The sequence below is a fragment of the Candoia aspera genome, chromosome 1, assembly GCF_035149785.1.
Source record: "Candoia aspera isolate rCanAsp1 chromosome 1, rCanAsp1.hap2, whole genome shotgun sequence".
Classification (NCBI taxonomy): Eukaryota; Metazoa; Chordata; class Lepidosauria; order Squamata; family Boidae; genus Candoia; species Candoia aspera.
The window spans coordinates 89,212,662-89,237,071 of NC_086153.1; the positions used below are offsets into that span (position 1 = coordinate 89,212,662).

Genomic DNA, 24,410 nt, shown 5'->3' on the forward strand with positions numbered 1-24,410 from the left:
AACGACCAAGTAGCAACAGTAAGAACAGACCACGGAACAACGGCCTGGTTTAAGATTGGGAAAGGAGTACGGCAGGGTTGTATACTCTCACCCTACCTATTCAACTTGTACGCAGAACACATCATGCGACATGCTGGGCTTGCGGAATCCAAGGCTGGAGTTAAAATCTCTGGAAGAAACATTAACAATCTCAGATATGCAGATGATACCACTTTGATGGCTGAAAGCGAAAAGCAACTGAGGAGCCTTATGATGAAGGTGAAAGAAGAAAGTGCAAAGCTGGCTTGCAGCTAAACCTCAAGAAAACCAAGATTATGGCAACCAGCTTGATTGATAACTGGCAAATAGAGGGAGAAAATGTAGAAGCAGTGAAAGACTTTGTATTTCTAGGTGCGAAGATTACTGCAGATGCTGACTGCAGTCAGGAAATCAGAAGACGCTTAATCCTTGGGAGAAGAGCAATGACAAATCTCGATAAAATAGTTAAGAGCAGAGACATCACACTGACAACAAAGGTCCACATAGTTAAAGCAATGGTGTTCCCCGTAGTAACATATGGCTGCGAGAGCTGGACCATAAGGAAGGCTGAGAGAAGGAAGATCGATGCTTTTGAACTGTGGTGTTGGAGGAAAATTCTGAGAGTGCCTTCGACTGCAAGAAGATAAACCAGTCCATACTCCAGGAAATAAAGCCAGACTGCTCACTTGCGGGAATGATATTAAAGGCAAAACTGAAATACTTTGGCCACATAATGAGAAGACAGGACAGCCTGGAGAAGATGCTGATGCTAGGGAGAGTGGAGGGCAAAAGGAAGAGGGGCCGACCAAGGGCAAGGTGGATGGATGATATTCTAGAGGTGACGGACTCATCCCTGGGGGAGCTGGGGGTGTTGACAACTGACAGGAAGCTCTGGCGTGGGCTGGTCCATGAAGACACGAAGAGTTGGAAGCGACTAAACGAATGAACAACAAACATAGACATCTTAAATACATATTGGAGCTCTATGGAAATCTTTGCACTAAGAGTAAAGGTGACCACTTTAGTTGCTTTCATTTTTAATCAGAATTTATATGAATAGAATGCTGTTAGCTGTCTTTTCAGGGGTACTTGGGGTTCATCCTATAGCTAATTATGTTAACATGAAAATATGTAACAATCCTGATTACAGTTCATATTATTTGAATATGAGTGAACTGTATGTTCAATAACATCCAATAACAATGATTATTATCATGAATGAATGAATGAATGAATGCACACACACTCATACAGATTATGCTTTAGATTTAAAGCCCATTCTCTAAAACAATGTCTTCTTTAAATTCCAGTATTAGTTTCTATATTTTTATTAATATAAGATAAGATGCCAGATATTGGGAGAGTCCCTGATATTTCTTTATTAATTACAAAGGATATGGAGATAGAATTTTACCAAATGGCATTATTCTACCACTAGTTACACGTTTATGTTCTCTTCTTGAAGAAGAACCTATAATCTTCCTTTTGATTGTTAATCACATACAGTCCAGTAAGGGATCATATACATGAACAAAAGTTCAATGACTGGTATCTTTTTGCCTTATCCTTCCTCTTCTCTATCTTACTGGCACTAGGCATATCAAATGTAGCACACACAAAGGATCAAATCTAGTTTCCATCTGGAGCACATTTAAAACATTGTGTGGTTCCCACTGAGTAAGAAGGGTAGAGAACAGAGCCTATTTATAGTCCTAACAGGTAATCAGATGGGGTAGGAAAAATTCCCAGAGTTTACCTGCTAAATTAGACAAGCGTGACTTAGGGGAAGGGACTACCTATATGGGATCCAGATTCCATTAATGTACAGCATTTCACTGGTCATATTTAACTTAATAAATATCGAGCTGTTTACGGGATAGTAGAGTCAATGTGTCTTCAACAAGTGCTGAATAGCTTTAAAAATAGGTCGCACAACCCCAATAGTCCCTTCCATGTTTGTGATTACTTGTCCCAACTTTAGAATTTTTTTTTTGTATTTTCATTCATATACCACTCTTGCTGGTATCTGCAGGACCAGATGACCATGAATAATCCCTAATCTCATTAAGCATAACATTATTTGGACATATATATGCTGTAAATGATGTGTGAACCAATTTTCTATGAACACAAAATCTCTTGTGGAAAGGAAAGGAATTATTCATGTGTTTTGTGAAAATACAGTTTACATTATGTCACACTGAATGGGAAAACTCTACTGTCTCTAAACTGCAGAGCTAAAGAATTTCAAATCTACCACTTCTGGACAATGAGTGAAAACATGTTATCTTGAAGTTAGTATGAAGAACTATAACTCTCTTTTACTCTCAGGAGACTATCAAATGACAGTAAAAGAATTCAAAATACACTTTCCATTTGAATTTATACTCATATTTTTTAAGATCATTGTTTCAAAATACTTAAAATGATCATATAATACTTAAAAGTATTATAAAAAAATCTAAGTAAAAAAAATCAAACAAAACTGTTTTTTATTTAAATATATTTAAATATAAGTATTAGGCAGTAATTTCTCCTGTTCATTTTGTTGGATATTGTTTATTCTGAAAAATCAGCAAAAAAACAACAGAAGTTCAGTAGATTCAATGCCTTTCTTCTCTATAGGCAGCAAGACACAGAACAGAGAAAAAGACACATAGAGATTCCATGTTCTGGTTCAGAAGCAAGGATCTATTGCTTCTGAAAATAATTTGACATGATCTCTCTCTCATACTTTCTGATCAAACTGTAGTTATTTGTTTTCATTAGAGTTTTACAAAACAATCTCCATGATTGAATAGGAGAATCAGTGTCATTTGATTGTCGCAACAGTCTCCTCAAAGATGTTGAATTAGTAAATGGAATGGTAGTGATTAGAATCATATCCTAAAGTTCTACACTTTGATCATTAATCATTTTAATATGGTATAAATGCATTTTTAATAAATTTCTATTGCTTTGATGTTTCTAATGCTAAGCATGAAGTCTAATTTAGCCCCAGTAATTCTAAACTCTATTATTTATACAATCTAGCAGATGAAGCATTTTTCGTTCTACATCTAGCTTCATGTTTTGACCTACTGTGTTTGGCCTCAGATCCACATGGGCAGTCCCAGTCCATGAAGGAATCACATAAAAAATAAGTCAAAAGAGATTTGCTACTAGGAGTCAAGGTTGTCTTGAACACAATACTTTGATTTGCTTCTGGCACCGTATTAGTCAGAGCAGTTTCATGAACTGACATATCCACTACGTTTTGAACTTGCAAGTTGTCATTATGGAATATCATTCCAACCATTGTTTCTGTATGATTTGATACATTTTCATTAAAATACTTAGTAGGTCCATTCAACAAAGAGGACTGAACTATCGTATCAGTAACTACTGAAATTGTGGCTTGTTCCAAAAGGGAAGAGTAGTTTACTATTTTTTCATATTTCAAGTCCTCAAAAGATGAGGAAATTGTCCAGTCATAAAAATCAGTAAGATTAACATCATTTGGATTTAAAGAAGATAATCCTTTCTTAATAGAATCATCAGTGGACTTGCTAGAATTGTGATGCATTTTCCAAACAACCGATTCTTGTTTTGAAACAGTAGCATTTATTTTAAGATCAACACTTCTGAAAGCCATATCAACAAATATTTCTGCATGATCAGGTTGAAGAAGCAGAATGTGTTTGCTTTCTAAGTTATCTGGATCATGATGTTCTTTTCCAGAAAGATATGTTTCATTCATTGTGCTTCTTTCCTGAACTAGTTCTTCATTCCACAAATATCCTGAATCAAGAGAATGTTGATCAAGGTTATTTAGAAGACTCTGTGAAATAAAAGTGCCTGAAATCATTACAGCTGCTGAGTGTTTGCCAAATTGTTCAATTGTTCTGGGACTATTAGGCAGTATTTCTAAGGGCACTGTCTTTATAAACAGATCAGGTATCTGTGGATTTTGTTTTTCAAAAAAAGCATTATTCATAAATGAGTATGCTGCATTTTTCATATAATCAGAAGTACTTGTAAGCTGACTAATCTGTAAGTCTGTATATACATTATGTGTCAGTTCCTTAAAATGTATTGGACTTAGCGATAAAACTTTGCAGGTACCTTCTGTACATGAAGATTCAAAAAATGGTGTTGCTGATGTTTCAGCATAAGAAAAAAAAGTTATTACTTGGTCAGCCAGTATTTTCTCCATGGTCTGTTGCATGGCTAAACTGGCAGTAATTTTTAAATCATAAGTAAACCTTGCTTGTAATATATCGTAAGTACTTATCTGTAAATGCAAGGAAGGTTGAATCAAAGGTATTACCTGGGAAGTTAAAGGAACATAAACAGCTGAAACATCATTTATGGGTCCATTTTTGTTAAGAAGGGGGTCTGATTTTATTGCTGATTGTGATATTCTTTCAATAACATCTGAAAACCTTGGTGAGTATATTGGAAGAACTGAACTAAAATTCTCTTCTGATATAGAAGTAAAAACATTTAACTTTGAAACACCATGGCCTACCAATTTATTATAAGGAACTATTTGCATGGTGATATCATCTATTTGTGTAGGAGACATGAAAAAAGACATTCTCTCTGTTAGGGAAGAATATGTTTGATTAAAAGAAGACAACAATCTTCCTGTAGATTCCTTAGAAGATTCTAGGGGATCATGCACCATAGTCCAGAATGAAGTATTTATGTATTGTGTTGGAAGACTTATATCATTAGTCTTCCTAGGATCAATTGTGAGAAAAGCAATATTATTATATGGGCTGCTAGATGTGTTATTTTCTACATATCCTGCTCCAGAAATCATTTTTGACTTGACATCTTCCAATAGAAGTGAAAAAGAAGATACATCATTATTGTAAGATATGAACTTATCTGGAAGCTCAAATTCATCTTCTAGAGATGAGCCTTCTTCTTCTTCTAAATTATCTAATTGCTCAGTGAGAGGATGAAATATAAATAAGTCACTTTTTAAAAAACCTCTATTGAATGTTTCTTGATATAAAGATGAAACAAAAACAGTTTGCTGAATTTCTGAATTTCTGCCTCTTGCTTTTGGTAAACCTGCTGATAAATGTAGTTCTGTACTGTATTCCACTGACAGGAAGACTTCTGTTGGATGGATTCTGGGCATAACATCTGGAAACCAGGCCTTCATGTTTTGTAATGACCCAGAAGGATATGCACTGTGTTTAAACATTTGTTTTTTGAAATGTACTGAATTATAGTCTTTTATGTGATTTAATTTTGTAGTCTGTAAGTCATCTACAATGTAAAAGCCATTTCTAAGAGAATCCTCTTGTAGAATTCTCTTTGTGGGTTGCAAGTAGACACTTTCAAGTGATCTGTTTAGTAAGCCAAGCATTGTTTCTTGCACTAATTCCTTAGGGTATGTATAAGAATATTGATGAGCAAGAGAAGAAAGGTTTTCTTCTGGAATTCTGGAAATAAAATTCTTGTAAGTTGTATTTTCCTTCCATATACTCGAAGACTGCAAGAAACTGTTAGCGTGTTTATACACAGAAGAAAATGTATAACTAATAGGAGATAGCATCCACTGGGGATCTTCTGTAAGTTCAAAAAAAGTGTCCTTGTTCACCAGTGAAGGAAATAGCAAGTTTGATCTAGAATCTTCTATCTCAACACTTCCACTCTGTTGAATGTGGAATCCTAAATTCCTGATATGATCAAGTGGGAGAGTTGGTATTTCCTCTGAAATACTGCTCTGACTTAACAAGCTCTCAGAATGCCCTGAAACATTATTAAAGTATGAGAACTCAATGGAAGAATTATAATTTATGTTTACTTGTTCTGTAAAAGGGCCCAAGATATTAACTTGAATTTCTTGAGAAGCAGATGGTATGACCTCAGGAGTTATTGTGATGAAGTAACTGGGTGCACTTTTTCTCTCAGTTGTTGTAAATTTACTGGTGTGCAGAGGCCTCTGTTTTACAGGCCAAACTATTGGGGTTGATATAATTCCTATGTTTTTGATGCCTCTTATCTTAGAGTCTTCTTGCCATTGTTGAATAGGTTGAGAAGAGTCAGCTGAATTTCTCTTGACTCTGAAGACCATTGTGGCAGGACCTTTCATTTCCTGCAGGTCTGTATACAATAAGTCATTCAATTAATAAATGAAAAATGTTACTTAAGGAAACTACTTTTTCATTAAATACAGCTCAGAGACTGATTTTGAAGAAATCATGTATTTCAGCAAGAACTGCACTGAATAGATTGAGTTCTGATATGCAAAGATTAAACAAGAAATTTTAAGCAGTTTATTCTTAAACTGTTCATTATATAAAACTGTTTCTGCTGACATGAACTTTTCAAAATGTGTACAGGAGACATAGATATGTACTTCAGTCCTGTTCTAACTTTGAACAAACTTTTATTCTATTCATTATTTATAAGATATACGGACTTCTTTTCGAATGAGCTCCTGGTCATAAATTCTATTATATTATCTACCATCTGTGAAATGTTCTTACTCTATACATAAAGATATCCCCCCAACTCATGCTCTAACCTGGTTCTCTTGATGGTCTTCCACCTATATTGCTATTTGTTGCCTTCTTTATTATTCTGTATCTAATTATTATTGCATTTGCCTATAGTCCAATGAAAGTTGAAAAAATTCCATTCCAGAATCTGACAATGATTTAAAGCAAGAGTAGACAAGCTTTTACAGGCTAAGGGACCTCTCTTGATCCTCCATTCCCCAACCTACTGCCCAACCTGAGGGATACATTCTAATGGTTTGTGATCTAAAAATATTTCTGCAGTTAAGCTGGAACTATTTTTTTGCTACTATATTGTCATCATATGATGTTATTTCCAATATTTTCTACTTCCAGACCAGTATAGCAATTAAATTTGGAATGGGAGTGGAGAGTTTTAAGATCAAGGCCTACTTGACTATGGAACTCATAACAACATGGATGACTTTGGGACATTGCTATCTTGTGGCCCAGGTTATTTCATAGGGCTTTTGTTGCAAAAATAAAATGGGGAGAGATTCCATGCGTGCCACACCAAACTATAAATTATATAATTTTCTATTAGTTTAAATGTCAGGCATATAGCCAAAATTTGGTCGCAAACAAGGAGGTGCCTGAAACTACTTAGAAAAAAAAATGTGAGGATCCCATGCAGCCCACAGACCGTAGGTTATCCATCTCTGCATTAACATAAATCTTAATTCCCTCTTCAGGTTCTAATCCTTATAATTCCACAGTACTACTGGGGGTGAAGGAAACATATTCCAACAGTGGTGGAGTAGCACTCTGAGGATAATTCTCTTCTAGCCTCACTTCTGCTGCATGGAGGGTCTAAGCAGAATCCCCCTCAAGGATGCCAAAAGAATAAGGCTCAGGATCCAATCCATTCATGTTATATATTTATTGCTAATTTATGCCTACAATTTGGTTAGCCACTGGGAGAGTTCTTACTTAAAGGACACGATAAAATATATAAAGTTTCTTAAAATATACTCTTGCTTCATCAGGGTCACTTGAATATTGCTCACATTCTATATGCAGGATCCTAAGAGAAATATCATATTTCGTGCTTATCTTCAGAAGAAAGGTAACAATTACTTTCAAAAGGATTTGCATTACTCTTAATGATATTACTTGAATTAATGACCCTAACAGAAGTGTATAAATAATTCTTATTTTTCAGAAACCCCAAGGGCGCTCTGGATCAAGCTAAGCAATAGTATTAAAATAACAAGCCCTACAGAGAACAACATCAAGATTGCTTTTGTAAGATCTTTAGCACTTGAAGATTAATAAAATAATCAAATCAGATATGTGAAAAATAGCTTCAAAAAAATCTTCCTCCTACATAGGAAATTTTGTTTATCCAAAATTGTTATTTATTTGACACAAACCCCTTTCAGCAATGTTTGCTGAAACAGAATCTGACATCCATATATAATGCAAGTACGCTTAAAAGGTAAAATGGTGTTGTGACATGTCAAAGAAAATGTAACATTAAATTTCTTACCATCCATTATTTTATCGGTTCTGTTAGTATCAGGCATGTTAGTGGTAACAGTGGGTGATGAAGTGGTTGAACTTACAGTAGCTGGTAACAAAGATGAAAAAGAATTGAACTTGTATGGAATATGAATGTTAATAAGGTCAGGCAAAATAGGAATACATGAAAACACAAACAGAGGAAACTACTTTTAAACTACTGAATCCATATACAACATAAAAACAGGCATACACATTTTTGTGTTAGACTCAGTTCAAATACCAGTTCTGCTATATATTTTTAAACAAGTCTCATTTGTTCACCTGCAAAATGAAAGTAACACTTATTTGGCAAAACAGTGCCTTGACAAACAATTTAACAGTACTGGATGGGTGAATTCATGCTTAAAACTATTCTCACAATTTTTACTAGATCAGCAACTGATGTATGACATAAATTACCATACACTATTTCCTGCTGACCAATGTAGACATGTGTGTAACAAAACAAGTTGCTTTGTTTGCAATGGTTGCAAGGAAGACACTGATGCAGATGTTGACAAATAGTGTTGTGAGGGGAGAAGAACTGAATTGATATGGATTATTGTAATTTTATATGAATTTTTGCTAAAACCTATGGTTGCAATATTTTTTTTAAATGAAAGTAACATGAACTTACCATCAGAGTTTTGCCACAGTATATTACACAAAACAATACCTTTCATTAGTTAATAAAAGATATTTCAGACCTAAACACATTATTTGCAAGTGACTTTTATGTTTAACATCAAACCTGTCACCTGAATAAGACAATTAGTCTGAAATGAATATTTTTTTCCATTGAAATTCTCAGTGCATATCAGTTGTATCTAGATCCTAAATCCATGTATTCATTCACTCTTAACTTGTTGGTTCCTGTGTCATATTTCACCAATAATTTATAATTAGGTAAAGGTTTCCCTTGACATTAAGTCTAGTCGTGTCCGACTCTAGGGGGCGGTGCTCATCTCCGTTTCAAAGCCGAGGAGCCGGCGTTTGTCCGTAGACACTTCCGTGGTCATGTGGCCAGCATGACTAAACGGAATGCCATTACCTGCCCGCCAAAGCGGTACCTACAGTATTAATCTACTCACATTTGCATGTTTTCGAACTGCTATGTTGGCAGGAGCTGGGACTAGCAATGGGAGCTCACCCCATCATGCGGATTCGAACTGCCGACCTTCCGACTGGCAAGCTCAGCAGCTCAGCGGTTTAACCCGCAGCACCACCGTGTCCCAATTTATAATTAGGGCCCACTAAATGCTAATTTAAACGCATCCTAATTTATAATTAGGGCCCACTAAATGCTCTGAGTTTCTTGTTAAAAGATTTTCAAATTCAGTTAAATTCACAGTGTCTTCCAGCACATACCTGATGTATTTTGCAGATACTTTATGAATTACAAAATCATTGGGTGTATCATATGCATCTAATTTCTTTCACAAATTCATGCTCACAATTGCTCTCTACTTTCCATGTCTCACCACTAGATTTTAAAGTGCTAGATTAGGATTAGAAGGTTGTTTATTTTCAAGAGACTTTAGACTCCCATCACACAGAGACAGGACAGTACAACGAAAGTGTAGCAGACAATAGCTACCCAATAAATAAAACTGAGCTTCAATCTTGCAATTAATACCTGACTATTTCATATCCCATCCAACTGCACATAGCAGCACTCTAGAATCATCAGCTTCTCCTTCACCCACTTTACAGTATAGTAAAGCCTTCATGATTAAGTAAAGAATAGAAACATGGGCAGAAATGTAAGTATGTCTGCACCAGAGGGAAAAAAAAGCCAAAACAACAGTTCAGAATAAAATTCTATACCAGTAATTTCACAGTGGGATAATATAGCTCAAACCATTCCTCTGACTGAAATAACTTATTACAGTACATAATGTAATGAGTTTGTGTGTGTACGCACACACATCAGTATTAAATCTATTAACTTTTTCTGAATGCCTACTACTAAGACATTCAGCTTGTATAAACACAGTTTCATAGCAGTGTGACTTGTCTCATGAATCATGTCATTATGAAACAGAAAGTTCATGAAATCCTCATTTCTCACCCTTTCACTGCAAAATTCTAAAGGAGATATGCAGTGATGTTGAATCAATGGTAAATAAATGGGTGAACTCTCATAGGTAATTTGGATCTGAAGCTATCTGCCTCACAGCTGTTCAACTGGCAGTCCTGACATCCTCTTTCTTTCCTTCTTTCTTTCTTTCTTTCTTTCTTTCTTTCTTTCTTTCTTTCTTTCTTTCTTTCTTTCTTTCTTTCTAAATACAATGTTTACTGAAAGTTTTAACAACAATAGGAAGAATACAAACTAAAGTAGAACAAAAAAGAAGAGAAAGGGAGAAAAGGAGAAATAAAACAAAAAGCTAAAAGTGCAAAAAGAAAAAAGTAGAAGTAGAGAAAAAGAAAAAACATACAAAGAAAGATATAAAGAAATGGCTTTGACATATGTGTAATGTCTTAAGTTTGATTTTATGAGCAGCACAACATAAGAAAGCAAAAAAGACCAGAAAGAAAATAAAAAGCTTTCCTGAGTGCTTGGCCTGCAGAGGAGCAATAAGGGTTTTCTTCTTTCTTCTCAAAAAATAAAATAAAACAAAGCCTACCATAGAAAATCTATGTGTAATTTCTACGCTATACGGAATAAAACATGAATCAAGAAATATAATGAATTACCACAAGCCATACTGCAGTGAAGGTATCCCCCCTTTTCTTGAATACTTCGTTGGCTCACTGTCCAGCCAGAGAAGAAGGAACTAACACTGCATCACTCTCAAGGAAAATGCTGAGAGTCACAGGTTCGCTCATACTCTTATTGTGTCAAAATAAAAAGTACACTTTTGAAGTATACAATAGCAACAGACAGAAGGAAGGAAGAAATGAGGCTAGAGCCTTTTATATTGAATGTGTTGGTTATCTGCAAAATTTAAAACATGTAATGGAAAAGGTAGAGTTATTTTTGTTTTCCTTCCACATTTGGCTTATCCACTTACGTCAAAGGTATCATATTGCTCCTCTCTGTATACTTCCCATTTAAATCTTAAAGCCCATAAAGAAAACATAGCAATATATTCTGATATAGGATAATAGGGTTGCTTTCTTACCTTGGCAAAGGCTTCCTACACTGGCACAGCTAGTTGGTTCAACGGTAGGCAAGAGAATGAGATATGAGCCTTTAAAAAAACAGAGAGACAGACTATAAACAAGACTTGTCTTTTAATTAGAAATTGTCCTCAGTGAGACAGCTACAGAAACTGCCTTAGTAAATACTCAGATGAACAGAGTTATATAGTAGATCACTAAATCAAACAAATGTGTTGAGTTTAACAGTAGATACTGTAGTCTTTTGCTAACTCAGTGAAAGTTGAGGTGCTATCTTGGAGCTTTTTTAGGGTTCCAAAAAATCTGATACACAAGTGTAAACACAAAGGCTTGCTAGCTTAACCCCATACTTATGATTCAGGCAGATGAGATGGCAAGTTGCCTCATTCAAGGAAAACGAATACGCTAATAATTCATTTTGCAAAAAAAGACAAAGGATAGAAGGGCATACTCTTCATGAAATTAGACACATAGCCTATGTTCTATAAGCCAATTGTGACAGGACACTATTCCAGTGCCCATGTTAAATAAGACACAGAAGCTAGACTTGTTCATTTCTGTGCATGAAACAAGTTGTGGCAGCAGTAAGGGGAACATCTTGTCTTTCACCACAGATGGCACAATTTCTGGAGGTGGGCTTGGATGTACCTCAGAATAATTGCTCCCTTTCTGGGAATATAATTAGAAATTGAGGATTTGCTGCCTTAAAGAAAACCCTATTTACTTCCTGACACCATCTGCATATATAAATGAAATTCCAACCACTTTTTTTCTGTTCATGTAAACAAGATGATCCTGAAGATGGGGATAAAATTTTTGGGTCAAAAGCCAAAATCCTCATTTTATAAACAAAGAACATTCTTGTGTTATATTAATTATCTGAGTAGAAATCAGGAAGATGATAGCTTATTAGGGAGGGCATGTTGATTAGTCATTTTGCATGTTTTGGATTGTTAATTTGTTCTCTATTCCAAAAGAAGCTCAGGGCCTTAAAAGGTCACAAGAATTTGGGAAGGAGTGTATGTGGCTGTTAGCCAAGTACAGTATTACTTTATTAGAAAGCTTACTGATTAATAGTCTTTAATGATTAATTGATGAAAACTAATGATTAGGAGACAGTTGGGAACTCCTTTGCACTGGTGAACTTGGAGGAACTTCAGGTAAAGGAAAAATTCTCCCCTTCTTGCTCTTGTAAAACCTGGGTTACAGTGTGATAAATTTGTATTGCATTTGGGACTATTTTGAACTTGAGTGTTTTATAGTTCTGTGGTGCAATGGTTGTTGTTTTTGTTATCATTATCTTATGTCTCTCTCTTGAAACTTTCTTGTATAGCATGGGGAATTTTTCTGTCCAATCCTAGTTGTCTACCCACTTTTTTTAAAAAAATTGGCACCCTCCATATTCTATGGTCCTAGAAAGTCCTGTGCCTTTTTGTTTGTTTTCTTTTGCCTAATATTCATTTCCTTTTAATTTACACGCCAATATTCTTCTGTTTATACATGTATTACAAGACATCTGGGGTGCTGGTATGTATTGCATTGGTATTTGAAATATGGAAGGGAATGCAGGACAACTTTTCTTACCTGCTGAAAACCCTAGTTTTAGTTAACTAAACTAACAATAATATGATCCACATGTCAAGGCATGTACAAAAGTGGAACAAGGAAGCTAATTTCAAATGTCATATTAACCTGAGACATTTACCAGGAAAATAACTAAAACATCTGCCAAAAATCAGTAAATAAAAATGTGTAAGTATGATCATGGTAGTGACATTCATATGCAAATAAATCAGACCTTTCATTGTTCCTTGAATCTTGTTACAGTGACTATTACAGGATGGTTCTTTCTATAAACCAGGGTTTCTCAACCAGGGTTCCGTGCAACCCTATGGTTCCACAAGATGTCACTAGGGTTTCCCTGGGAGATCACAATTTATTTAAAAAATTATTTCAAATTTGGGCAGCTTCACATTAAAGAGGTATGTTTCATTCTTTATTTTTAGTTTAAGAACACTGTTAATGCATATATATAGGCCTACACATGAAACGAATGTAATTAATTTTGTAACTTGTGCCCTATATTTGAGTCTGAATGCGCAGGGGTTCTCCGAGGCCTGAAAAATATTTAAGGGGTTCCTCCAGGGTCAAAAAGTTGAGAAAGGCTGCTAAACTATTAATATATTAAGTAATCAATAGCTACTGCTAAACATGTCCATGTAGTTTTCTTAGAAACAATATGGAAGCAGTTTTACTTTTCTCAGTCCAGTTTACAATCCTGTGATTTCCTTGTAGTATCCCATCCAAATACTAACCAGGCTTGACACTGCTTAGCTTTTTGAGATGAGCCAAGGCCACTGGGTGCTGCCATCTGCTGTTATACCTAATCACTACCATAACCTTTGAAAATACAAATTTCAGATCAGTTACATTGCCAGTATTGTAGCTAACACAATACAGCACACTAATTGTACAGTGGCTAACACTACAGTTGAGTAAATGCATCATTTCTGATCCAGAGCATCTGTATTTCCAAATATTACTTTTTAAATAAATTATCTATTTTCCTAGCAAAATAAAGAAGTGTATTGTATGCATCTTTTACAGCTCTTCACACTGGCTCTCCAAGGCCTGAAAAATATTTCAGGGGTTCCTCCAGGGTCAAAAAGTTGAGAAAGGCTGCTAAACTATTAATATATTAACTAATCAATAGCTTACTTAAAAGCAGATTTTAAATACATGAATGGGATACCTGTATTAAGCAAAACAGCCTTTTTGCAAAAACGGTATCAGGTTAAAATGTCAGGGAATAAAACAGAAGAAAGGGGGCTGAAGAGACATGTAGGTATATGTGATGTGATGTGATGTGAGTGTGTGTGTAATACATATGAAAAGGCTGTTACTACAAAACAAAAAGGGCACAGATTGATTTTTTCCCCTAGCAGCTCTATGAAATTGCCCATGCTCTAACATTGGTAATATTGATAACTGCACTAATATAATGGAAGAGAGAGGAAAGCCAGTTAAGACACTTGACCATTTTACAATCCATTTTTACTATTTCTAATTGCAACTTCAGGTCCTGTTCAAAATTATGGTGTGCATACAATTCAGATGAACCCCAAATCCTGAGCTCATAGCAGATTCAGACAAATCTGAGCTTCATTCCAAGCAAAGTCTCCCTAAACACTGTGAGCAAACTGAAGATTCAAAGGTGTCCCAAAATTGATTTATTTTCCCTCCAAATTTAGAAGATAAAGATAAAAAAGGGAGGAAGGAGAAGAACTGATACCTCTAATCAGGAATAACTTTATCAGAACTCAGAACTTATCAGAACTTTTCACTTTAATTATAGGGCTTTTGGGATGGATGTATAAAGGAGTTATCAGAGGCAGTCCTATGCCTTCATTGTGTCTTGAGCTATGTTTCTGGGTCAGCATCAGCACCAGGACTTCCCAAAATAGCTTGCTTGAGAGCTAGCTGTAACTGAGTGATGCTACTGAGACTCAGTCCAAGTAGAAATTTGCGGATCCATTGAATTCAGTACCTCTAATGATGCTACCGCAGGGAGGCAGACTGTTATCTTCCTGTTAGTGTGAGGCTTGCTATCAATGTATAACAGGAAGCTATGGACATAGACCATAGCAGCTGTGAAATGTAGCATTTTCTGCTTGCTTCAGCACTGTGCTGTCACTTTCTTTCTGCACATAGCAGCAAATTGCTTTTAAAATCATACCATAAATGTTAAAGGCTCCTTTAAAATACACTATATTAACTATATTTTGTAGGAGGACCATGTTGGTAGGTACATGTAATCTGCCTTCCCAAGAACCCCATCTCCCTAATCCCATCTCCCCTGTCTTTCCCTCCCTTTTCCCCTCTGCCTCATCCTAATGTATTTAATCTTCCATCAGCCAAGCCGCTCCATGCATCTGATGAAATGAACTGCAGCCCACAAAATGTTATGCCTTAAATAAAATGGTTAGTCTCAAAAGGTCTATCAGACTCTTTCTATACTGACTATACAAGCTCTACAGTGTTGTTTACATGTCTTTCTCAATATAAGGTAACCTACTGTACACCATGAAGCATGAAATACTTACAAGCTTTTGGGACTGAATTCTGTCAACAGAGTAGAAATCTAAAGAAATAAAACTCTAAAGCTGTGTGTATTCCTTATATTTCCCTTGCTCTTCTGAAAATTTTTAAGATTTCCTGCTTAGGGGTATCTCTGCAAAATAAGGATAAAACTTCTCACAAAAAAGTAAAATAGAAGCTGAAGAACAAAGCAAATTCTTTTTTAATTCTGGCCCAATCAAGTGTAAAGGAGCTTTACAAAGCCCATTTCTTTTCACTTTTTTTTTAACCACAGAAAAGAAAGCATCTCCACTTTTGAAAGCTTCCAGATTGAAAAGTTACCCCACTGTACCTAACAGCCTAAAATTTGGCAGATGGTATATCCGAGGCTCAACAGGGTGGCAGTATCTAGCTGACCATGACTGATCTTGAAAAACTAAGCTAGACTGTATAGTAGTTGGATGGGAGGTCATTTCTATCCATTGAGCCCAGGAACAAAGCTCAATTTGAAGACAACTGTACATAATCTTCTTAGAGGGGGCTATTATATATATCTGATTCTTCTGATTTTTTTAAATTTGCAATCTTTTTTGATTTCCTGTGACAATCAGGGGAGAGGCACAAAGTTAAGTATTCTTGAAGTGTGATTCTGATTTATGTCATACCTGAATTATGTGACTTCTGAAGCAGAGTGTGTGATTAACTGGAGTGTTATTCAAATCACTGAACCTAATCTTGTGATCAGCATATACCCTAAATAAAAATCAAGGATGTATTGAAATTAAGTAGATTGGAATAAGGAAGTTTTGATCTAATCAGTTTCACTTACAAGAGAATTTCAGGAAAGAAAGAAAATTGTTCCTTTTGCTATAAATGTATCATCAACATCATCTTGATCATTCAGTTATTGCATGAATACATTGCCTTACTGCCAGGATCTCAAAACTATATATACAGAATGCCCCCTCCAATTTTATAATCACCAGTCATAGAAGGCAGATTAAGGATCAAATATACAGAACAAAGTAAGAATATTTTCTTAAAATTGTTAACTATTATTTTAACTTGCTGTTTGTCAGTGGCAATCACAGATGGAGTCAAAAGAGGCAAGATGGCAGATGTGTCAGAGCAAAGGAAACTGCCCCTTTTCCATGTGTGCCGCATGCACTTACAAAAGGAAAGGGCTTTAATCACACTTCTGTGCCTGCCATCCTGCCTCTTTGATACCCTCTGCAAGATACCAAGGCAATTATTCAAAAACATTCCTCTAATGGTAAGTGCCCCTCTGCCCTCTGAAGCCTCCAATGTAATGAGCTTCAAGCTTAAAATGAATATAGAAGAACACTTTTGCATGGAGAGGTTTTTGGGACCCTTCAAATGTACAGGTCAAGGCTTCTATCCAGCTTGGAATTGGAGAAAGTACAGTGATAATCAAAATAGGTGTGGAGCAACTTTATGGGCTCAATCCGAAAATACCAGATTTCTGTATTCCAGACTTCACCCCACACAACTCTATTCCAGTATCTAAACAAGGCTGGAAGAAAAATGTTTAACAGATCCAGAGTACTTTATGAATTAAGTTTGGGGAAGGGTGATTTTATTCCCTCTTCTGTCAGCTTTTTCTTAAGATGCCTTCCATATATAGTTTGATCACTAGCAAGACTCTGGTTGCTTAGAAATCTTTGTTTCTATTTTCACAACTTATTCGGGAATGGGCAGCATACAAATAAATGAATAGATTTAGTTTAAGGTTGTGAGTGTAAGGAGAAGCATAATATAACATAGTTGATGTTATAGTTTTTGTTATTGACTGTAGCCTGTATAATATAGTTCAATTAACACTAAAATGTAACAATTTAAGAATTGTTAAAATTATAACATTGTGTGTACAGCTCATTGTAAAATCTATCTTTGAAACTCTTGAAATCAGTCTGTGCTGTTAAGGGGCTGAACTGGTCCTGGGAAGACCCTGGTTTTAGTCCATGGTCAGCCATGGAAATTTTCTTTGGGCCAATCACTGCCTCTTAGTCCAGCCTACTCACAAGGTTGTTATTGTGGGGAAAAATAAAGAGGATGGAGTGTTATGCATAACACCTTGAGCTCCTTAACAAAACAGTGGGACATAAATTTAATAAACAAACACATTACTGTGGTTTTTAATTCACAAAAAGAACCTACACAGTAATAATATTTCCTGTGGCATATGAATTTTATAGCCAAACAAGTCCAAGAAAATGGATTAAGTTCTATGGGAACCTTAACTCATTTTCAATATAAACAAAGTTTCTTTCTGACTTAAACATCTTTACAGCTATGCCAGAGAGGAAAGCCTAAATTTAAAAAAACAAACTCACCACAACTCAGGTTGTTTTCTGCTTTTAGAAATGTTGTTGGAATACTCCAGAAATCATTTTCCCAGTCAACAATGTTGCCTTTCTCATCACAGCTGAGGTTGAAAAGTGATTGGGAATTCATTGTAAAATTCCAAAGCCGGAAGTTGTACATATCTCCAGTTAGAGGGCTTATGTCATCTCTGTCAGAACCCAGAACCAACTTCCCATTACCAGGAATCACTTTTCCATAAGTATCTGAACAACGGACTGTTTTATACATCTGTTTAACATTTACACCTACAGTGCCTGACAAGCTATCCCATACAATGCAAAGCTCTTCAAACGTTTCCGTGAAGAAGTCCTCATTTAGACCGACGTCAAGTGCATCATTTAAAAAACACTCTGTGTCTGAGATAAAAATGAAGTGCCCCTTTTTTGTTTTTCCAAAGCTGAAGAATTCCACAGAGGAATCACCATAGGAGAAAACCTTCCAGTCATGGTTATTTCTGTTGTTTGCTGTTGCTTCAAAGCACAAGGTGAACTGATTAAGTTCTGGTACTTGGATGGAATTTGCCAGAGACACAGAATCAGAATCTAGAAATTGTGGAATGACAACCTTTTGATTCTTCAAAGATACAGCAACTAGAATATAGAAAGAAAATGTTTTCGGAATCAACTACCACCAAATTTTAATTAAAGTAATGTAGTATTTTTTATCACTGTATAATTAAAGGCATCAGTCAGAAGTATACTGTATGTAGGAGTATTATTGTATTCAATTAACGTATACTGTAAATAATAATGTGACCATTTGATTCCTACAAAATGTAAGTTACTTGCCAAAAAATTTTCTAGGTACTTTACCTGTTTGTATTTGACAAAGCAATAAACCAGTAACCTGAAACAGCCCTTTCATTTCTTTATGTATTACCCCCAATGGGTTATTTTGTACAGCTGCATTACACTGAATAAATGAATGCCAGACATCTTCTTCAGACTGCGCCTTGCCATGTTATTTTGCAAATAAAAGCTCTTTGTTTACAAACTTTTGAATTTCAGTTGAATAAATCTGTTCACATTTCATCGCAAAACAACTTACTAAATATACCAGCAGCCACATCTGGCAGCCATATCCTTTGCATCTATATTTAGGAATAAATCTCAGTATTTTAATTGAGCTTTACTCTGCAGTAAACATATACAAGATAGTAGCCACAATGGCTTATTGATGCTTAACTCTTAAAAATCCTATTCATGATTTTTATCTATCTTGCCAAGCATAATCCTAAAGACATTTCAGTGACTGATCCCATACAAAACAGATTGATAGACATTGTGTTAGCTACAAATATTAACAGATTAATTAACAGATTCCTTTAGGAAATACAGTGATATAAAGACCTTACTTCTTCCTCCACAAATAATATAACTAGCCACATCATCTGGCAGAGGAAAGCGGCTGCTTTAGCTGTACTAGGGTTTCATGAAAGGGCACTTGATTGTATATTGTTACTTCATTTTTACTAATAAAAAGCGAAAGTTATTCTGACTCAGGTACCATGTAAATCAACTTGTTCTGAGTCTGATTTATCTTAGGAACAAGAAACTCAAGCTACTTCTTGCCTCTTAATACTTTTTGGAAGTCTGTCAAAAACAAGCACACCATACTGAACCCCAGAAGTAAGTCTAGAAAAGAGACACTGAAAAAACATTCTTACAAATACAGTTATGTAACAATGGCAACCTGATGCTAATAATACTTTCAGTAATAGCTCAAGAGAGAAAGGACAAACATTCTGTCAGTAATTTCACAAGAAATGCAGTGCCAATATTAGTAACAGATTTCTCTCCTGATATCAAGATGTTTAAATTTCTTGAGGAATCCCTGCTGTTGGTATTCCTTTTACAATCAGTATCTATAATTTTTTTGATTATGTGCCATTAAGTTGTTTTCGACTCCTAGCAACCACATCTATAAATGGCAAATATGTATTAAATAGTAACTAATGTCAATGTGAAACTGAGCATTGATATCTTTTTTCCCCTATGGGATACAATTTAAATTTTCCTTGAAAAGTTGGAAAGGGCTATAAAAAAGGCAATTAATAGGGTTTTTAATACCACATTGTGAGAACAAGATGGGATGACTACAGGCCTGTCTAATCAGAAGTAAACTTAAATTAGATCATCTGGGCTAATTCATTGCTTTGTGTTATTTTTTATGTAACTATAACTAGGGTTAACTTTTCAGTTAGTGATTTGGAAATCTTATTTCATTAATGAAATAATGATATGCAGTCTTATTCCATTAATCTGGTTTCCAGAGGACTTATTTCCTTCAAGCATTTCAAAATAACTTCTATATCATCTATATCATCTTACTTACTCTTGAAAGGTTTTGATGTGCAATTAGAATGTTAAGGAAATCCATTACATCCCTATTTACTCACTCAGCCCATGCCATAATCTTTATCATATGATTACTATATATAAACTGTACAAGGGGGCAACCTGTACTAGAGGGCAACCAAGAATTAGAGATTTGGTTTGTCTTGCTGCCATCTGCTCCTCATCTGGATTTTTGCAGCCCATATGGTAGTCCTATCTTGCAATAACCCTATAACCTAGATCAATATTATTTTACACACTGCAGATGCAGAAAGTCTGAAGTACAGTGTACAGCATACTTGAGACCCTCTTACTGACTTCATGATAGGGGGGAGATCTGAACAAAGAACCTTATCTCTTATCTGCTGTGCAACACAATTTTTTCTTTTTATTTATTGCACAGAAGCTGTATTAAAATAAGTAAGAGAACTCCGACTTAATTTAAGTCAATGATTTGGATACCTTACCTAACACTGTTAAATAAAAAAACTGTACTTTTACAGTCAAATAGATATTATCAAATCACAATCTCAAAAGTTTGCACACAGTCTACATTCTGAAGACAGATTGGAAGCAGCAAGAAACGTATACTTACTTCGGGTATAACTGGCATTGAAGCCTGCTTTTGAGATGCTGAAGTCACTTATAAAAGATACAATCATTTCATTCCTAGATGAATTAAATGATAAACCTCTGGCAGTCATGCCACAATAGAGATCTTTTTTGACTTTGTCTCCAGTGTCCAAAATTACACGATCATATGTGCAGCCAGAAGCTTCTTCAATATCAAAATCAACAAATGTTATCTGAATGATGTACCCAGAAGGGGCCCTGATGGTCCACTTGCATGCTTGATTGTTGGGATAATTATTGGGGAAGCAAGGAGAGGTAAAAATTCCTGTGGGATTGGAGAGTACCATACGACACTCTGAGCATCCTAGAACTTTGGAATAAAAACAAAAACAAACAAAAACAAAAAACAGAGAAGAGTTGGTCAACAAAACAAAGTAGAATTTACCACAGTGTAGATGTTCTTGATCACTTCATGCATAATTAAGAAATATTTCCAATTAACTGAACTTGGTCTCCTTCAAATACAGCCATAGTTTCATATATCTCTGAATTATAAACCAGGTAAATATATTTAAATATGATTTAAAACAAGATTTAGATCACTAGCAAAAGTCTTTATTTACATCATTTAAGGCTAGAACCCTGTCCTTACCTAACTGTAAATTCTTTCAATTAAGGGATTTTTCTTCTGAATAAATATGCAAGGGCTACACTACATTGTAAATAAAATTTCTTAATTTGTAATTTATATGTTTCCAGCATAACTGTTAATTGGTTGCTAAGGCAGTTAAAACGTATTTTTATTTCCACTCCTAGATGTTTTTATTTATTTATTTATATCCTGCTTTCCATTTAAAAGGAACCTCAAAGAGGCTAACAGAGCATACTATTAAAGTACACAAAAATGTGCAAAACAGAACATATTATCATAATAAATAATTTTAAACAGTTTGACATTTCAGCAACAACAATATACCAAATAAAATGATGAAAGATGAAAGATGAAAGATCTTTCTGTAGATCTAGATCAGGACATCCTAAAAGCAGAAATTCATTTTGATTCCCTTAAGAACTTTGGAAATATATTATGTAAAAGGACCCTCTCTGCCTATCAGCAGGATAACTATCCAAAACCAGGGTGGAATGGGACTAAATTTGGTGTAGGAGAACAAGCTGACAAAAGAAATGTTGAGTTTGAAAATGGGCCAAATCTGGCCAGGAGAAGCAGAGAAAAAACACCCCAGTGTCATCCAAGGAGATAAGCAATTGGGCAGCCAACTGCTTCATTCTTAAGCACCCCTGGTCACGTGACCATCTGCAGCCCAGCTTGTGTTTCTCAGTGTATTTACTGTATAGACACAAAGATGAACAGATGCAGCAAGGGGAGAACAGAAAACATACAATGACAGAGGTAATATGTATGAACTCATCCTTATTACAAACACACACAGAAGCAACACGTGCTTGCTCCCACCCTGAATGGACCTTCACACACAGACACAAAGATGCAATACATTATCTCAGCTTCTATGGCCACTGCTCACTGCTGTGAAGTTACCATGATCACATGCCACTTAGGATTTTTAAACATGAAAATCAGCACAGTGAATTGGTGTTGGAAAAAGCCTGGCAATCAGTGAATACTATTAAGGCCTAGTATCCAATATATAACATGGATTGGAAGTTTATTAGTCATGCTTTTGTTTGTTAGATTTACAGTATATTCTGCGTTTCTTCTTGGAGCTCATGACAGTTTACAAGAGGTATTCCTCTCACTTTATCCCCACAGCAGTAATACTGTTGGGCTGAGAGCGACCCAGCAAGTTTCTGTGGCTGAAGATGGACTTAAAATGGGTCTCCCCAGCTGCAGCCCAACACCTTAACCACTACACCATTCCAATCACATATGACTCTTTTCAAGTTTCTTAGAAGTCTGGTGGCATAATGCCTGTAAGAACTGACACCATTAGTCCCAGTAATGACCTGACTCATGCACAGTTGAAATATGCAGAATTCAGATTTATTGGAAACAAGGGTACAGAACAGAAGAAAAGCTATGATTGAAAGCTTCCTGCCTAAACTAGCTAATTAAAACTTTCCAGTACCTCCCTCTCCCCTCCTATCTCTTTCCCACCTAATTCAAACTATCAGCCATACCAGGCACAGATGTCTCTGGCAGTACAACCTTGACTTTCCCCCACTTCCAGCCCAAACTGAAAAGATTCACACTCCTTGCAATTCCCCCCTCCCATCTTGTTCTTGACACGCATCGACTCATCATGGCAGACGAACACGATCAGATGATTCAGCAATCACCTGACTGTGGAGTCTGACAATGCCCATTTGATCCTTCCTTCCTTCCCTCCCTCCCTCCCTCTCAGAATTAATACATTTTTTTTCCTTTTTGTCTTTTGAAATCATGTTAGCCCTTCAGAGGTAGTCCAGAGAAGAAGCATAACCAGCTCTTGTTGGGCTCTATCTTTATTATAAAGTTACATTAACAGAACCTTGCAAGTTTGAAAGTACATTTCTCCCCTTCCCTCCTTCTGTCTGGAAAACTAGGGAGGGTCCCTTCTGAAATGCTTCCCACATCCCCTCTGCTTCTGTGGGCTGAGATATCTTTTACATGACAGTTGCCCAGTCTGTGGCTCTTCTTCTTGACTCCCAAGGTCATTCCCACATACTATTACAAATCAATGGCCTAGTGAATGGAAGTGTAACTTTTGAGAGTATATTTTAATTGATTAGCTTTACAGTTGTCAGCCCTTCAAGGTAGACCAGACTAGGAAACCAATGCCATGTAGGTCAGTAATTATTTTATTGTAAAGCTGTACTAACAGAATCTTATCTCAGGCTCAGGCCCCTTTCAACTGATCGTTGTCTTGGTAGTGGCTGTTCCTCCTATCCTTCAAGGACTTTCCCTCTACTCTCTACAACATCTTGAAAGAATAAATAAATCTACTCATTTCTAACACTGAATCATAGCTGGATAGGTCACCTCTATGTGTGAGGTTTGAAGCAATTAGCTTTTTTTCATAGACTCTTATTGTAGTTTTTGAATAGTCTTTAAAGACAGCTGCAGGAAGAGTGCATTGTAGCAATCTAATATGAATTGCATTATTACATTCTAAACACTAAGCTCCTTACTTTTAAAGAAAAGTCCTCATTTAATGATAAACTCTAATCATAATCTGGTTATTGAAGAAAAACAAACATGAGCAAATAAGAGAATGAAAAGAATACTAAACAAACAAACAAACAAACCCTGAAGATGAAGTCATTATCTCCAACCCAATAAAACAAAGACTTAAAATTTAACAATTATTTTCCATTATATCATTAAATAATAAAAATAAGCTTTCCCATTCAAGTTCCACAAATATTCTGGACTATAACTCTCATCAACCTAGTCAACATGGTTAATGCTGGTAAAGACAGGAGCTATAGAACAAAGCACTAGAGGGCATTACACTTGGAAAGTCTGAAGTAGTGCCTAACACAATCCAGATTTATTTTTACAGTACCAGAACACATATTTGAAGGAAAGAGAGTAACTGTAAAATTAACTTCTTTCTGAGTGATAGTACATACAAATGCAGTTGTCTGAAGCAATCCACTTACTTGAAGACTAAGGACATACCTGAGAGGGTCACAGCATTAGTTTCAGACATTCAAAGTAGCTTGAATTTTGCTTTTTTTAAAAGGGAAGCCCAATGCTATAGGGCAATCTGCTTTTGAAGCTGGGGCGTTCCAAATGTTTTATTGCTTTTGCTTAGTTCATCAAATGTAGTTTCTGAGAAGAATGAAATAGGTGGTTCATGTGCACGTGTCCATTCATCATCTTCCACAATGAAGGCAGCACAATGAATTCATT

The 24,410-nt window shown here is 35.7% G+C and overlaps 1 protein-coding gene across 1 annotated transcript in view; it reads right to left on the minus strand.

The window, feature by feature from the left end:
- ADGRG6 (adhesion G protein-coupled receptor G6) overlaps window positions 1-24,410 on the minus strand; it is a 112,055-nt gene that overhangs the window by 46,779 nt on the left and 40,866 nt on the right. Inside the window, exons 4-7 of the mRNA XM_063294338.1 lie at window positions 20,559-20,906; window positions 17,597-18,217; window positions 11,168-11,236; window positions 8,029-8,109 (exon numbers count right to left, since the gene is read on the minus strand). Coding sequence (XP_063150408.1) covers window positions 8,029-8,109; window positions 11,168-11,236; window positions 17,597-18,217; window positions 20,559-20,906 — 1,119 coding nt within the window. The remainder of the gene's footprint in view (window positions 1-8,028; window positions 8,110-11,167; window positions 11,237-17,596; window positions 18,218-20,558; window positions 20,907-24,410) is intronic.